This window comes from Scyliorhinus torazame, chromosome 6 (assembly GCF_047496885.1).
Source record: "Scyliorhinus torazame isolate Kashiwa2021f chromosome 6, sScyTor2.1, whole genome shotgun sequence".
Lineage (NCBI taxonomy): Eukaryota > Metazoa > Chordata > Chondrichthyes > Carcharhiniformes > Scyliorhinidae > Scyliorhinus > Scyliorhinus torazame.
In genome coordinates this window covers 101,558,353-101,573,185 of record NC_092712.1, presented here as the reverse complement: position 1 = coordinate 101,573,185, position 14,833 = coordinate 101,558,353, and the positions used below count along the sequence as shown (strand labels likewise).

The window sequence follows — 14,833 nt, the reverse complement described above, 5'->3', positions numbered from 1 at the left end:
TGTAGCCCCGTGTTTAAATGCTCTCTCTCCCTATTCCTCATCTCACTATCACGTGGCACGGGCAACAACCCAGAGATAACAACTCTGTTTGTTCTAGTTCTGAGCTTCCATCCTAGCTCCCTGAAAGCCTGCCTGACATCCTTGTCCCCTTTCCTACCTATGTCGTTAGTGCCAATGTGGACCACGACTTGGGGCTGCTCCCCCTCCCCCCTAAGGACCCGGAAAACACGATCCGAGACATCACGTACCCTTGCACCTGGGAGGCAACATACCAAACGTGAGTCTCTCACGCTCCCACAAAATCTCCTATCTGTGCCCCTGACTATAGAGTCCCCAATTACTAATGCTCTGCTCCTCTCCCCCCTTCCCTTCTGAGCAACAGGGACAGACTCCGTGCCAGAGGCCCGTACCCCATGGCTTACCCCTGGCAAGACCCCCCCCCACAAGTATCCAAAGCAGTATACTTGTTTCTCAGGGGAACGACCGCAGGGGATCCCTGCACTGACTGCTTTTTCCCAGTCCCTCTTACAGTTACCCACCTATCTCCAATCTTTGGTGTAACTAATTCCCTGAAGCTGCTATCTATGACCCCTTCTGCCTCCCGAATGATCCGAAGTTCTTCCAACTCCAGCTCCAGTTCCCTAACTCGGTCTTGGAGGAGCTGGAGATGGCAGCACTTCCTGCAGGTAAAATCAGCAGGGACACTAACTGCATCCCTCACCTCAAACATCCTGCAGGAGGAACATTGCACTCCCTTCCCTGCCATTCCTCTAACTCTCTACCAAGATCTGTCTAACAACTAAATTAAATTTTTATAAAAAATAATAATAATATAATAAAATATGGTACTTACCTCAGACCAATGGGTTTTATTATTAGGTTAGAGGAGGAGGGCGGGTGGGAGACACTACACGTGTAGTGTCTCGGGTTTCCTCTCCACCAGAATTTATTGGTGAGGGTCTTCCCAGACGTCCGCGGGTCGACTTCCTGTTCCCGCCTAAAAAATTAATTAAAAAAAAAAGAAAAATTCTCAGCTCCTGCTGAAATTGACTAACCAGCCAGCTCCACTCCTGCCGAAATCGACTGACCTGCCCCTGCAAAGACAAGTGCTTTTAAAGGACAGACTTACCTCCCAGCAACCACTTCCGCAATGCTCCCGCTGAAACTGACTCACCAGCTGTTCTCCCGCCGAAATCGGCTGGCCTGCCCCTGCAAAGACAAGTGCTTTTAAAGGTTGACTTACCTCCCAGCAGCCACTTCCGCAATGCTCCCGCTGAAACTGACTCACCAGCTGTTCTCCCGCCGAAATCGACTCCTTCTTAACTGCCAACGTTAACCTTAAGTGAATCGTGAACAAGGATTCCCAAGTTCCTTTGTGTGTCTGATCTCCTAAGCATTTCCCCATTTAGAAAATAGTCTATGTCTAAATTCCTCCTTCAAAAGTGCATAATCTCACACTTTTCCACATTGTATTTCATTTGCCACTTCTTTGCCCACTCGCCTAGCCTGTCCAAATCCTTCTGCAGCCTTCTTGCTTCCTCAGTACTACCTGTCCCTGTACAGATGTTTGTATCATCTGCAGTGCTTTCAGTTCCTTCTTTCAGATCATTCATGTACATTGTGAAAAGTTGTGATCCCAGTGTGGTAGTCACCACTGTTGTATTATATTGTATATACTGCACTGCATACAAGGGTATTACGGTAAGGCCCCTGTACTACAGGTACAGGGGTAGACCCCTGCCTGCTGGCTCTGCCCAGTAGGTGGAGTATAAATGTGTGTGCTCTCCGAACTGCAGCCATTTCGGCAGCAGCTGTAGGAGGCCACACATCTCTGTGTAATAAAGCCTCGGTTACTCTCTACTCTCGTCTCGTCGTAATTGATAGTGCATCATCCAGCATGGACCTCTGAGGCACACCACAGAGGAAACCCATGCAGACACAGGGAGAACGTGCAGACTCTGCGCAGACAGTGCCCGAAGCCGGGAATTGAACCTGGGATCTTGGCGCTGTGAAGCAACAGTGCTAACGACTGTGCTACCATGCTGCCCATTCAGAATAGACCATCTCGATGAGAAAAAGAAATTGCAAGGGAAGGGGCCATCATCTGTGGTTAACTAAAAAAAGTTAAAAACAGTATTAAACTTAAAGAAAAAGCATATATTTGCACAAAGGTGAGTGGCAGGTCTGAAAATTGGAAAGAATGTAAAGAACATCAAAGAATAATAAAAAGATTGATAAGGGAGGAAAAGCTATAGTATGAGAAAAACCTAGGCAGGAATGTAAAGGTGGAGAATAAGAATTTATTAGATAGTTAAATAAGAAAAGTGTTACAAAGCGGACATTGGTCCTGTAGAAAGTGATTCTGGGGAATTGGTCATGGAAAGTAGGGCTATGGTAGATGAATTAAACAGGTATTTTGCATCTGTTTTCAGTATAGGGGATGCCATTAACATCCCAAAAATAGCTGTCAAATGGAAGAGGAGGAGGAACTCAGGAAAATCCAATCACCAGGGAAGTGGTATTGAACAAATTGGAGGACAAATGTGAGCAATGTGGGAGTGGTCCGGCCTATCATGTCCATATGTTCTGGTCTTGTCCTGTGTGGTATTGAATACATTGTTGGGTCTGAGGGCTGACTAATTCCTGGTCTGGATGAACTTCACCCTAAGGTCTTGAAAGAAGTAGCTAATGAGATATTTGATGCCTTGTTTTGAACTTTCCAAAAGTCCCTCGATTTGGGGAAGCTTCCATTAGATTGGCAGATAGCAAATGTAACTCCTTCATTCAGAAAGGAAGGGAGACAGAAAGCCAGAAATTATAGGCCAGTTAGCCTAACATCTGTCATAGGGAAAATGTTAGAAGCCATTTAAGGGCGGCACGGTGGCACAGTGGTTAGCACTGCTACCTCACAGCACCAGGGACCAAAGTTCAATTTCGGCCTCGGGTTACTGTCTGTAAGGAGTTTGAACATTCTCCCCGTGTCTGCGTGGGCTTCCTCCGGGTGCTCCGCTTTCCTCCCACAGCCCAAAGATATGCGCGTTAGGTGGATTGGCCATGTTAAATTTCCCCTTAGCGTCCAGGGATGTGCAGGTTAGGTTATGGGATTATGGGGATAGATAGGGGTGGACACTTGTAATGTATGGGGGTTAAATGGTGTTGGGTGTTTGTGCACCTAAAGTGTTTGAGGGCCGATGTGGTTTTCCTGCAGGAGACACATCTATAGCTGAAGGATCAGATGCGGCTAAGGAAGGGATGGGTGGGGCTGATGTTCCACACGGGATTTGATTCTAAGTCAAAGGGGGTTGATATCCTGTTCAGTAAAAAGGTGGCATTTCAGTGGCCAGGGTGGTGCAGGACCGTGGGGGCAGGTTTGTGATGGTGAGTGGGGTTTTAGCGGGGGCATTGGTGGTTCTAGTGAACGTATACCGGCCCAATCGGGAGCTGTTAGTGTCCACCCGGACTTGGATTCCCATCAGTTGATCGTGTGTGTGGGGGGGGGGGATTTTAATTGTGTATTGGACCCTAGGTTGGATATATCTAGTCCCAAGTCAATGGCTAGGTCAGAGATCGCGAGGGAGTTGGGGGTATCACAGATTCACAGAAAAATACAGTGCAGAAAAGGCCCTTCGGCCCATCGAGCCTGCACCGCTGCATGAAAGGTACTTGATCAGCCAATCCTAATCCCATTTGCTAGCACTTCGCCCATAGACTTGAATGTTAAGACATGCCAAGTGCTCACCCAGGTACTTTTTAAAAGATGTGAGGCAACCCGCCTCTACCACCCTCCCAAGCAGTGCGTTCCAGACCATTACTCTATATCATTTCCTCAAATCCCCCCTGAATCTCCCGCCTCTCACATTAAACTTATATTTACAGATCAGATAGTGGGGGGGTGGACCCATGGAAGTTAGGTAACTGGGAGAGAGGTGAGGAAGGACATACTGTAAGAGGTTGTGGGACGAAGTATGCAGGGATAGTCATTTCAGGCCATGCGCTGCATTATGTGGACATGAGGTTTGTGACGGGACCGGCACAGAGACTGGGGTGGAGGTTTGGTTTGGCGCTCTTGAGTGATAAAAAGTTTTGTGAGAAGGTGGCATTGGCGATAAAGAATTATGTGAAGCTAAATCATAATGGAGAGGTTTCTGTGGTGTGTTTTGGGAGGCATTGAAGGTGATAGTCCAAGGAGAGGTTATATTGATTAAGGCCATTGGGATAAAGTGGAGAGGGAAGAGAGGCACAAGTTGTTGGACGTTATTGTAGTTGTGGATCATAGGTACTCAGTGGCCCCGACTAGGGAGCTGTTGGCGGAAAGAAAGAAATCGCAGGGGCAGTTTGATTTACCGCCAATGGAGAAGGCAGTGGGTCAGCTTTGCTGGTTAAAGGGGTCCAGTATGAGCATGGGGAGAAGGAGTGGCGGCACCGGAGAAAATCAATAAGGCGTTTGAGGCCTATTACCGTGGGCTGCATAGATCTGAGCCTCAGGTGGAAGGTGCGGATATGGGGCATTTTATTAGATGGGTTGGTTTTTCCGGAGGTGGGATAGGAGAAGCGAACGGAACAGGATGTACCGTTGGGGTGACAGGAGAAAATGGATTGTGTGGGGTTAATGCAGTTGGGGAAGGTGTCGAAGCCGGATGGTTTTCTGGTTGAATTTTATGAGAAGTATTTGGCGGAGTTGGCACCTCATCTTTTTAGTACATTTAATGAACCGTTGGTGAGGGGGTGAGTTGCCGGCTACACTGGCGCAGGCTTCTGTCATTTTGATCCCAAAGTAGGATAAGGATCTGATGGAGTGTGGGTCCTACAGGCCCATCTCGTTATTGAATACGGACGTGAAGGATTTGGCTAGGCTGTTATTGAGGCAGCTGGAGAGATGTGTTCTGGATGTCATCTCAGAGAATCAGATGGAGTTTGTTAAGGGGTGGCAGTTGTCAAATGATATCAGGAAATTGCTAAATATAGCAATGACCCGGTTGCGTAATCGAGTGCCGGAGGTGATCGTATCAATGGATGCGGAGAAGGCTTTGATCGGGTTGAGTGGCGGTTCTTGGCTGAGATTCTTTTTTATTAATTTTTCCAATTAAGGGGCAATTTAGTGTGGCCAATCCACCTACCTTGCACATCTTTGGGTTAGGGGGGGTGAGACCCATGTAGACAAGGGCAGAGTGTGCAAACTCCACACGCCAGTGACCCGGGACCAGGAGAGATCTTGGGTTCTCAGCGCTGAGAGGCAGCAGTGCTAACCACTGCACCATCATGCCGCCCCCTTGTCCGAGATTCTTATGAAATTTGGGTTTGGGCCGACATTCGTTGCATGGGTACAGTTATATGCATCCCACAGCGAGTATGAGGATGAATGTGATGAATTTGAGGTATTTTAGGTTCCGAGGCGAACAAGGCAGGGATGGCCGATGTCTCCGTTGTTGTTTGCGTTGGTGCCTTTGCCATTCAAGGTGGCCAGAATAAGGTATCAGTATTTGGGGTGCAGGTGGCTCATTACTGGGCAACGAGGCATAAGTGGAATCTGACCGTTCTGGTAGAGGGGGGTCAAAGGGGATTTGAAGATGTGGGATGCCCTGTGCTATCGCTGGCGGGGAGCTTACAGACAGTGAAAATGAATGTGTTGCCCAGATTTTTATTCATCTTTCAATCCCTCCCAATATTCTTTCCCAAGGCGTTTTTCCGGAGGGTGAACAAATTGATCTCTGAGTTTATTTGGCAGGCAAGAGGCCGAGAATTAGTGTGGGGGGGCGGGGGGTTGCTGCCGCTCCCAAATCTGTTGCATTATTATTGGGCGGCTAATGCTGAGAAGGTGTGACGATGGTGGGGCGAGGGGGAGGTCAGAGTGGGTGAAGGTGGAGGAGGCCTCTTGCAGGTGGACTAGTTTGAGGGCCCTGGTGTTGACTCAGGTCCCATTTTTTTCAGGGATGTACACGAATAGCCCCATTGTTGTATCATCGATCAAAATTTGGAACCGGTTCAGGAGGCATTTTAAGCTTGTACATGTCGGTATTGGCCCCTGTGGTGATATACATCACTGTAAGTACACAAAGGGTTAATGTACATACACTACACCTAGCTAGACACTAGAGGGAACACCAGAGACATGACACACAGACAGTCAACCCAATAGGTCAGTAAGATATGACATGACCAATGGGCATTCACGATACACACAGAAGTGACACTACCACAGGGGGGCATTACACCAACCCATAGATATGGACACTGCACACATGAACTTCCTCTTTCCAGTGGAGACTGTCAGTGAGTACAGACACAGGGTTGATTGAAACACATCACTCCCACCACGTGGATTGTAGCAGACTGCTTAGTCAGTCTGAGTAGCTATAGAAGGGTTAACAGTAGCGTTGAATCCAAGTAGGAGAATTGTTGAAGCTATCGCCAAGTCTGAACCTTCCTTTGTCAGAGTGCACATCAAGGAAGCAGCTTATCTACGTCAAGAGCATAACAATACAGCCTCAATATGTTGGAACCATAGGTTTATGCCTGGAGGAATGGATGCGATGTATGAGAGATGACATGGAGAAGGGATAGAGTGGGTAAGGGACCTGTTTGTAGAGGGTAAATTTGAGGGTTTGGAGGAATTGCGGGAGAAGTTTTAGTTGCCGAGTGGGGAGTGAGTTTAGATATTTACAGGTACGGGACTTTGCATGGAAAGAATTATCCTTGTGTCCTCATCTACCGGAGTGTACATTGTTAGAAAAGCTGTTGACTCCGATGTGTGGGGTGGAGGCAGGATCGAGGATATCTATGGGTGGTTGGGGATGGGGGAAGAAAAAGGTGCTACTGGAAGGGATTAAGCGGAAGTGGGAGGAATAACTGGGGATTGAGCTGGGTTGGGAGGCCTGGAGTGAAATAATGCATTGGGTCAAATTGACCTCCTCTTGTGCGAGGATGAGCCTTATACAGTTCAAGGTGGTTTATAGGGTCCACACGACATTCCCCCAGATGGATGAGTTTTTCCCAAGAGTGGAGGCTGTATGCGAGAGGTGTGGGAGGGGGCCAGCGAACCATGCTCATATGTTCTGGGCGTGTACAAAGCTAGTGGATTTCTGGGAGGCGGTATTCAAGACTTTGTCGGGGATAGTGGGGGTCAGGATGACGCTGTGCCCTTTGGTGGCGATTATGGGGGTATTGGACTTACCGGGCTGCTGGAGGGGAAGGAGGCCGATGTTGTGGCCTTCGCCTCTCTGATTGCCTGGCAACGGATTTTATTGAGTTGGAGATCGGCAGTGCCGCTGGCAGTCGCGGAATGGTTGGGGGATCTGTGTGCACTCCTTTTTATTTAATACATTTTGAGTACCCAATTAATTGTTTCCAATTAAGGTGCAATTTAGTGTGGCCAATCCACCTGGCCTGCACATCTTTGGGTGTGGGGGCGAAACCCATGCAAACATGGGGAGAATGTGAAAACTCCACACGGATAGCGATCCAGGGCCGGGATCGAACTTGGGACTTCAGCACCGTGAGGCAGCAGTGCTAACCACTGCACCACCGTGCTGCTATCTGTGTGCACTCTTAAGAATGGAAAAGATTAAGTTTGTCCTTAGGGAGTCGGAAGAGTGGTTTTACACACGGTGGAGGCCTTTGCCCTCCATGTTTGTTGCCAGTGGGGAGGGAGGAGGAGTGGGTTGGGAGGGGGTTTACGGTGTAAAAGGGGAAAAATTGACAAACTCTGTGGAACATGTTTATTTTTGTGGTGTTATTTCCTGTTTGTATTTGATTGTGTTTGGAATAAAATATATATTTTAACAATGATTCATTCAACTAAGCCGTCAGAGTAGTAGGCATGTGAACTCTTGTATGGCTTATTGGATTCCTCAGCAGCCTCCGATGAGGATGAGGAGGCTGTATGTTCATTGAACTTCAGTCTGTATGAATATGCAGCAATATGTTCAGACCTTGTCAGAGATTGTCAAGCCAACATTCATTTTCTAAACAGGGGTTTTCAGCTGGGCATCCACAGTCCCCTAGTGGTGCACGGGATTATTTCAAGGGGTTTTCCAAAAGTTTTGTCCGTTGTCATTTCCTTCTAAATGTCTGCACCCTTAGTGCCACTCGCAGTACCCAGTTCAGTTTCAAAATAAATCATGATGTTTGTGAAGGAAGCTTCTGCAAATAGAAGATGGGGGAAGATACCCACAAGATATGGGAGATGAATGAAGCCCATAGACAATAATGTGGATCTGAACAAATTGAGGCTGAACATACCTCAAGGGCTGGATGGGTTTGTCTCTCTTTGTAAAAAGATAACCCTGGGGTTGACAGACCAAGTAGAGGATCAGAGGGAACTTACGTGGCTGCAAAAATTCAGAATGTTTATGGAGAAGGATGTTTGTAGCTAGACCAGGCAGAGTACATTTAGGAAATCAAAGATATCTCCACATCTTGACAGAATTGTTGCTCAGCACCAGCTTCATATTCAAAGCGAAAGAAAAATAATAATAAATGCTTATGTTTAATTGTACAACTAATTTTTATCGAGAAACATTTGTGTTCCGCAGTGCCCAAGAAACTTTGAGTGTAGAGTGGTGTTGAAGCCACAACCAGATCAGCTATTGTCTTTAAGTGTAGCAGAACAAGCTGCAAGGGCCGAATGGCCTATTCCTGCTCTTAAGTCCTTTATATATTCCTAGAAGGGGTTACCTCAGAAACAAAAAGGTAGAGGGGACCCCAGGAGTAACTGGTATTCTTTTCAGCCTTTAATGTTACACCCCCCCACGGAGGTCACGGGTGAGGGCAATCCAGTCCCCGCGACCTCCATGGAACATGACCACCCTGGTAATGGGGCAGAGCTTCCACCTAAATGAGGGAGGCCTGGGTGCAGGTTGAGGAGGGAGACCCTTCGGGGAGTGGCGAGATATTGTGTACAGAGAATAAAAGTTGCATCCAGCTGGCTGTTCCATGTGTGTTTCCTCTGTGCAGATACTACAGGTTGCTTTCCAATTTGCAAATGGGTTTTAAAGGTTTTAATGTTTCTGTTAATCTAATTGAATCCTGCAGCCTATTTAATATATGCTAATTTAGTGTATAAGATTAATTCATGATTGAGCTCTTTTTTTAGTCTAAGATGTATAATTTTAACTTAAAAAGGTGATAAATCCTTTTGCTTTAAGTGTGAAATTTAAATTTCACAAATGTGGTCTCTTGTCTCCCTTGGCAATTTATTACTTGCATCACAACAAACATGTGCATTGTCAAGATTAAGTGATTAATTTCAAATGGATAAATGTCAATGATGTTGAGGTTGTAACTAATATTGACCAAATAACTTAAATTTTCACCAATCTCCAACTAAGAAAGTTAAAAAAAAGGATATGTTGATGTGATGCACACTAAACAGAATGAATTTACTGAACTGTCTTAAAGTGCCTTAAAAGGGTGGGTTTTTCTTTTCCAGCAGGACATAGAACATACAGTGCAGAAGGAGGCCATTCGGCCCATTGAGTCTGCACCGATCCACTTAAGCGCTCATTTCCGCCCTATTATGTATTTTCTTTTATTCCCTTTTCTTCTCATGTACTTAATGATCTGTTGAGCTGCTCGCAGAAGTATACTTTTCACTGTACCTCGGTACACGTGACAATAAACAAATCCAATCCAATCCAATCCAATCCCTATCCCCCAAATCCAGTAACCCCTCTTAAACTTTTTGGACACTAAGGGCAATTTAGCATGGCCAATCCACCTAACCTGCACACCTTTGGACTGTGGGAGGAAACCGGAGCACCCGGAGGAAACCCACGCAGACACGGGGAGAACGTGCAGACTCCGCACAGACAGTGACCCAGCAGGGAATCGAACCTGGGACCCTGGCGCTGTGAAGCCACAGTGCTAATCACTATGCTACCGTGCTGCCCCTGAGCTGGAACAGACCTGTGGCACCATTTCCCCACCAGACCTTTTGCAACAGATTCTGTGTGCCCATCCAAATGTGGTTGAGCATGTTTTAGCAAAATGTTTATAATGCAGTGACACAATACAGGCATGCAAACAAAACCTTTAAATCAAGTTGACACAGGGGTCCCTCAATGCTAATACCACATCTCCAGCATCATTGTCACTGGAAAGAAAAATTATGGCATTTATCTTCCAGTTTAATTTGCCACTGTTATTTCCCACAGATTTGGGATGAAGTTTAATTTCACTCTGGTGCAATTTTGTTTTGTTTTTCCGTGAAAGTCACAATATAATTGGAAAATCAGGAAAATTAGCAAAATATCACAATGCCTTTTCCATGAATTAATCATAGGGAGAAAGTTCTAAAAAGTCTTAAAAATGTTACTGTCCAAATATGTATCTGATTCCCTGTGACAGGGTAAAGGAAGAGAAATGTAAATATGAAATAAAGCTGATGAAAGCAAATTTTCTTGACTGGATTCCTGTTATTGACTGCATGTCACATGACAGGATATTCTACTTGTGCATCTGTACTTATCAGCTCAGCCTCTGCTCGGAGTACTTTTAATTAGGAGTTTCCTTTATCACCAACTCCCTTCTTTTTGGGGAAAGCAAGACCATTTAAAACTTAATCACCTTCGCAAAAATAAAAATAACAAAATGCCGATGATGTGCGGAATTCTGTCTGTTGCTTTACTTTGTGTTATCCAAACCGTCACAAGTGGAGGTAGGTTATTTATGTCTTATTTCTTGTGGTGTTTTTTTCATTATAGCTGATTGAAATGTTTGGAACTTTTAGAAACCAAAGATTCCCATTGCAACTTTCTTCTTCAACTGATTTTGCATTTTGGAGGCAGCATCTACTTTAGCCCAGAGCTTGTATTACATAACTTAATATCAACACTTACGAATTTGACGGCTGTTTCAGAGACTCCATTCAAGTACATTGCACCGTGATCTCCTTTTTTGGTGTAAACTTCTATGTTTCTATAATTAATCATTATGTAACACTTGCTAGTCTTATTTTAAAGATTCGCTTTTAGTCAGTTTTGCCAAATGTAAGAGTCCATGCAAATATTTTAGACTCTCAGTACTTTATTTAGAAGTTGTTTCAATTTACTGTTGGAGCTTATGGAGCCAAAGAATATTTATCAGTGGAAGTCACCTTTGTTCGAATGTTTACTTTTGTAAGTAAATAGCATTCAGAATCTATTCTTCATACTGAGCCACATTGATTTCAGCACAGATTGCAAAATGATACATCTCACAGGGGCCTTCATTTAATGAAGGGGAGGCTTGCATTTAATAAAATTATACCTTCGTCGGAGCATTACACTAAAAAGAAGGGAATATCTGACTTGAATGTGTCCGCAAAGTCACATAAATAATGAATGTGACAGGTGTGACGTGTTTATCAATCACTGGATATCAGATGAAAACAAAAATCATACCAACACAATTTTTAAAATTGGCAGTTGGAATTTTAAAGAAGGTTTTCAAAATATACATATGATATACTGCAGAAGATGCTAATGTTTCCTGACATTATTATATTGCTTGTGTGTTAAATATTACCCAGAATCAGGCAGGCGTGTTGAGTGGGATGGTAAAAAGATGGTTGAAGTGTATGAAAAGTCCATCTAAAGTTTTGGCATAAGCCAGCTGTTGGCAGTTCAAAGGGTGACTAGCTATCAGAATTTCATCAAAATATGGTACAGTTGATATACGTTCTCATCTTGTCTAATTTCTCTTTGAATTCGTCTTGAGATAAATGATGATGTTAAAATTTCTGGGTGTATTAAAGATAAAAATGCTGTGGTTAAATTGTATTGATCAATGTCGTATAATTAGCCTTGCTTGAGTTAGCTGCTGGACGCGTCACAGGGAAAGAAATCATTCATCTTTGAGATGAAGAGTGGTATTTTTTGATCAAATCATTAAAGATTTATGGCACAGCAAGAGGCCATTTGGTCCACTGTGTTTGAACTAGCCAAAGAAACGAGCCGAATTCCAGCTTTCAGTATTTGGTTCATGGCCCCACAGATTATGGCATTTTAGATGCACATCCTGGACACCTTTTAAATGAGCTGAGGGTTTCTGCCTCTACTACTTTGAAGAAGTAACATATGCTGTGCATAAAGTGGAACCAGTGGACATACTGGGCGGGATTCTCCACCCCCACTCCGAAGTGGCCGCGCCGTCGTGAACGCCGTCGAGGTTCACGACGGCGCGGAACGGCCCCGGTCCCGACCGATTCAGGCCCTGACAATGGGCCAGTATCGGGGCCGCGTCATCTACACGTGCCAGGCCTTGTCACCCGCGTAAAAGCGGCGCCGCATAAATGACGCGGCCGGCGCCGCATAACGGACGTCATCCGCGCATGCGTGGTTGCCGTCTTCTCTAAGCCCGCCCCGCAAGAAGATGGCGGACGGATCTTGCGGTGCCGCGGAAGGAAGGAGGTCCTCCTTCAGAGAGGACGGCCCGACGATCGGTGGGCACCGATCGTGGGCCACCCCACATCTGAGGTACGCCCCGGTGCAGGATCCCCCCTCCCCCCCCCGCAAGCCGCCCCCCCAGCGTTCACGCACCGCCCACGACTGCAGCGACCAGGTGTGGACGGCGCCGGGGGGAACCCGCCGTTTTGGCCTGGCCGCTCGGCCCATCCGGGCCTCAGAATAGCGGGGGTGCCGGAGAATCGCCATTTTGGGTGTCTCCGGCGATTCTCCGATTACTCGACCGGGCCGTTCCCGCCGCTTGGGAGAATCGCGGGAGGGCATCGGACCGGCGTCCCCGGAAATTTTGGCGGCCCAGGCGATTCTCCCAAACGGCATGGGAGTGAAGAATCGTGCCCACTGTACTTTGATTTTCAGAAGGATTTTGATAAGGTGCCATATCAAATGTTATTGCAAAAAATAAATGCTCATGGTACAGGGGGTAACATATTGGAATGGGTAGGAGATTGGCTGCCTAACAGGAAACCGAGAGGAGGCATAAATGGATACATTTCTGGTTGGCAATATGTGATGAGTGGTGTGCCACAGGGATCAGTGCTGACCCTCAACATTTTACAATTTATATAAATGACTTGGATGAAGAGACCAAAGATAGGGTTGCTAAATTTGGTAATGACATAAAGATAGGCAGGATAGTAACATGTGAAGAGGACACAAAGCAGCTGCAAGCGGGTACAAGGGGATATAGATAGCTTAAATGAATGGGCAAAGACCTGGCAAATGGAGTAAGATGTGTGAAAATGTGAAATTGTCCATTATGGCAGGAAAAATAAAAACTAAGCATATTATCTAAATGATGTGAGATTGCAAAGCACTAAGATGCAGAGGGATCTGGGTGCCCTAATCCATGAATAACAAAAGGTTAGTTTGCAGAAAATAATTAGGAAAGCCAATATAATGTATAGGAGCTGGTTTAGCTATAGGGGCTGGTTTCGCACACTGGGCTAAATAGCTGGCTTTAAAAAGCAAACCAAGGCAGGCCAGCAGCACAGTTCAATTCCCGTACCAGCCTCCTCGAACAGGCGTCAGAATGTGGCGTCTAGGGGCTTTTCACAGTAACTTCATTGAAGCCTACTTGTGACAATAAGCGATTTTCATTTCATTTTTCATTTCATGTTAGCATTTATTGCGAGAGGAATTGAATGCAAACTTAGGAAAGCTATGCATCAGTTGTACAGAACATTGGTGAGACCACATCTGCAATACCCGTCCTGCTACCTTCAGGGATGGGCGGACATTCAGTCCTCATTTGCTCTACACCTCTCAATATCCTCCCATTTATTGTATCCTTTGCCTTGCTTATCCTCCCAAATGTATCACCTCACACTTCTCTGGGTTGAGTTACATTTTCCACTTTTCTGCCCACCTGACCAGTCCATTGGTACCTGCCTGCAGTGTCCAGCTCTCCTCTTTGCTATCAACCATACGGCCAACTTATCTCCAAATCATTAATAAGTACCACAAAAAACAGTGTCCCAATCTCTCGCTATGCTGGGGAGTTCCAGCGAGTGGAGCTCCCCACTGCACAAAATGGGGCTATGTGCAGCCTCAGCTGCGCATTCCCTGTTCAGGCCCTTTATTCAACGCAAGCCATGTGTTTCCCAGCCCTACAAGTGCCAGGAAACACGCGGCTAAATGCGCTCACTCGGGGACATTGTTCAATTTTGGGAGAACCTTGCCCGTAAAGTATTTATCAAGAACCAACATCCTTCATCTCCAGGGGTAGGTTACCTTTTTGGTCTTTTATGGGCCTTACACCTTCCTTCGTTTTCGTTTTGCTCTTAATGTATAGATAGAACATTTCTGGCTTCTACTTTATTTTGTTTGCCAATATTCCTTCATGTCCTCTCTTTGCTTTTCTAACATCTTTTTTGATTACATCCCTCCACTCTCTATACTCCTCTCGGCTTTCAATAGTATTGAGGTCCCAGTATCTGACATAAGCTTTCCTTTTCTGTCTTATCATACCCTGTAAGGTCCTTGACATCAAGGCGCTCTAGATTTAGCTGTCCCACCATTTTTCTTTCTGGAAACGTGTATACTCTGAAATCCTTCACCACTTTGAATGCCTCCTACTGCTCCGACACTGATCTACTTTTAATTAACTGTTTCCAGTCCACTTTTGAAAAATTGTTCCTCAGTTTAGTAAATTGGCCTTGCCCCAGTTTAGAACTTTAACTCCTGTTTTATCTTTGACCTTTTCCAAAATGATGTTAAAACTAACTGAACTATGATCGCTACCACCAAAATGTTCTCAAACCTTTACTCCTTCCACCTGCCCAGATTCATTTCCTAAAAATAAGTCCAGAATCACACCTTCTTTTGTTGGACTTGCTACATACTGGCCCAAAATATTCACCTGATTGCACCTTAAGAATTCTGCTCCCTCCATA

At 45.6% G+C, this 14,833-nt stretch overlaps 1 protein-coding gene across 1 annotated transcript in view; it reads left to right on the top strand.

Annotated features, from left to right (window-relative positions):
* Window positions 1-10,503: 10,503 nt before the first annotated feature.
* Window positions 10,504-14,833, top strand: part of mrc1a (mannose receptor, C type 1a) — a 245,320-nt gene continuing 240,990 nt past the window's right edge. Inside the window, exon 1 of the mRNA XM_072508574.1 lies at window positions 10,504-10,654. Coding sequence (XP_072364675.1) covers window positions 10,588-10,654 — 67 coding nt within the window. The 5' untranslated portion in view covers window positions 10,504-10,587. The remainder of the gene's footprint in view (window positions 10,655-14,833) is intronic.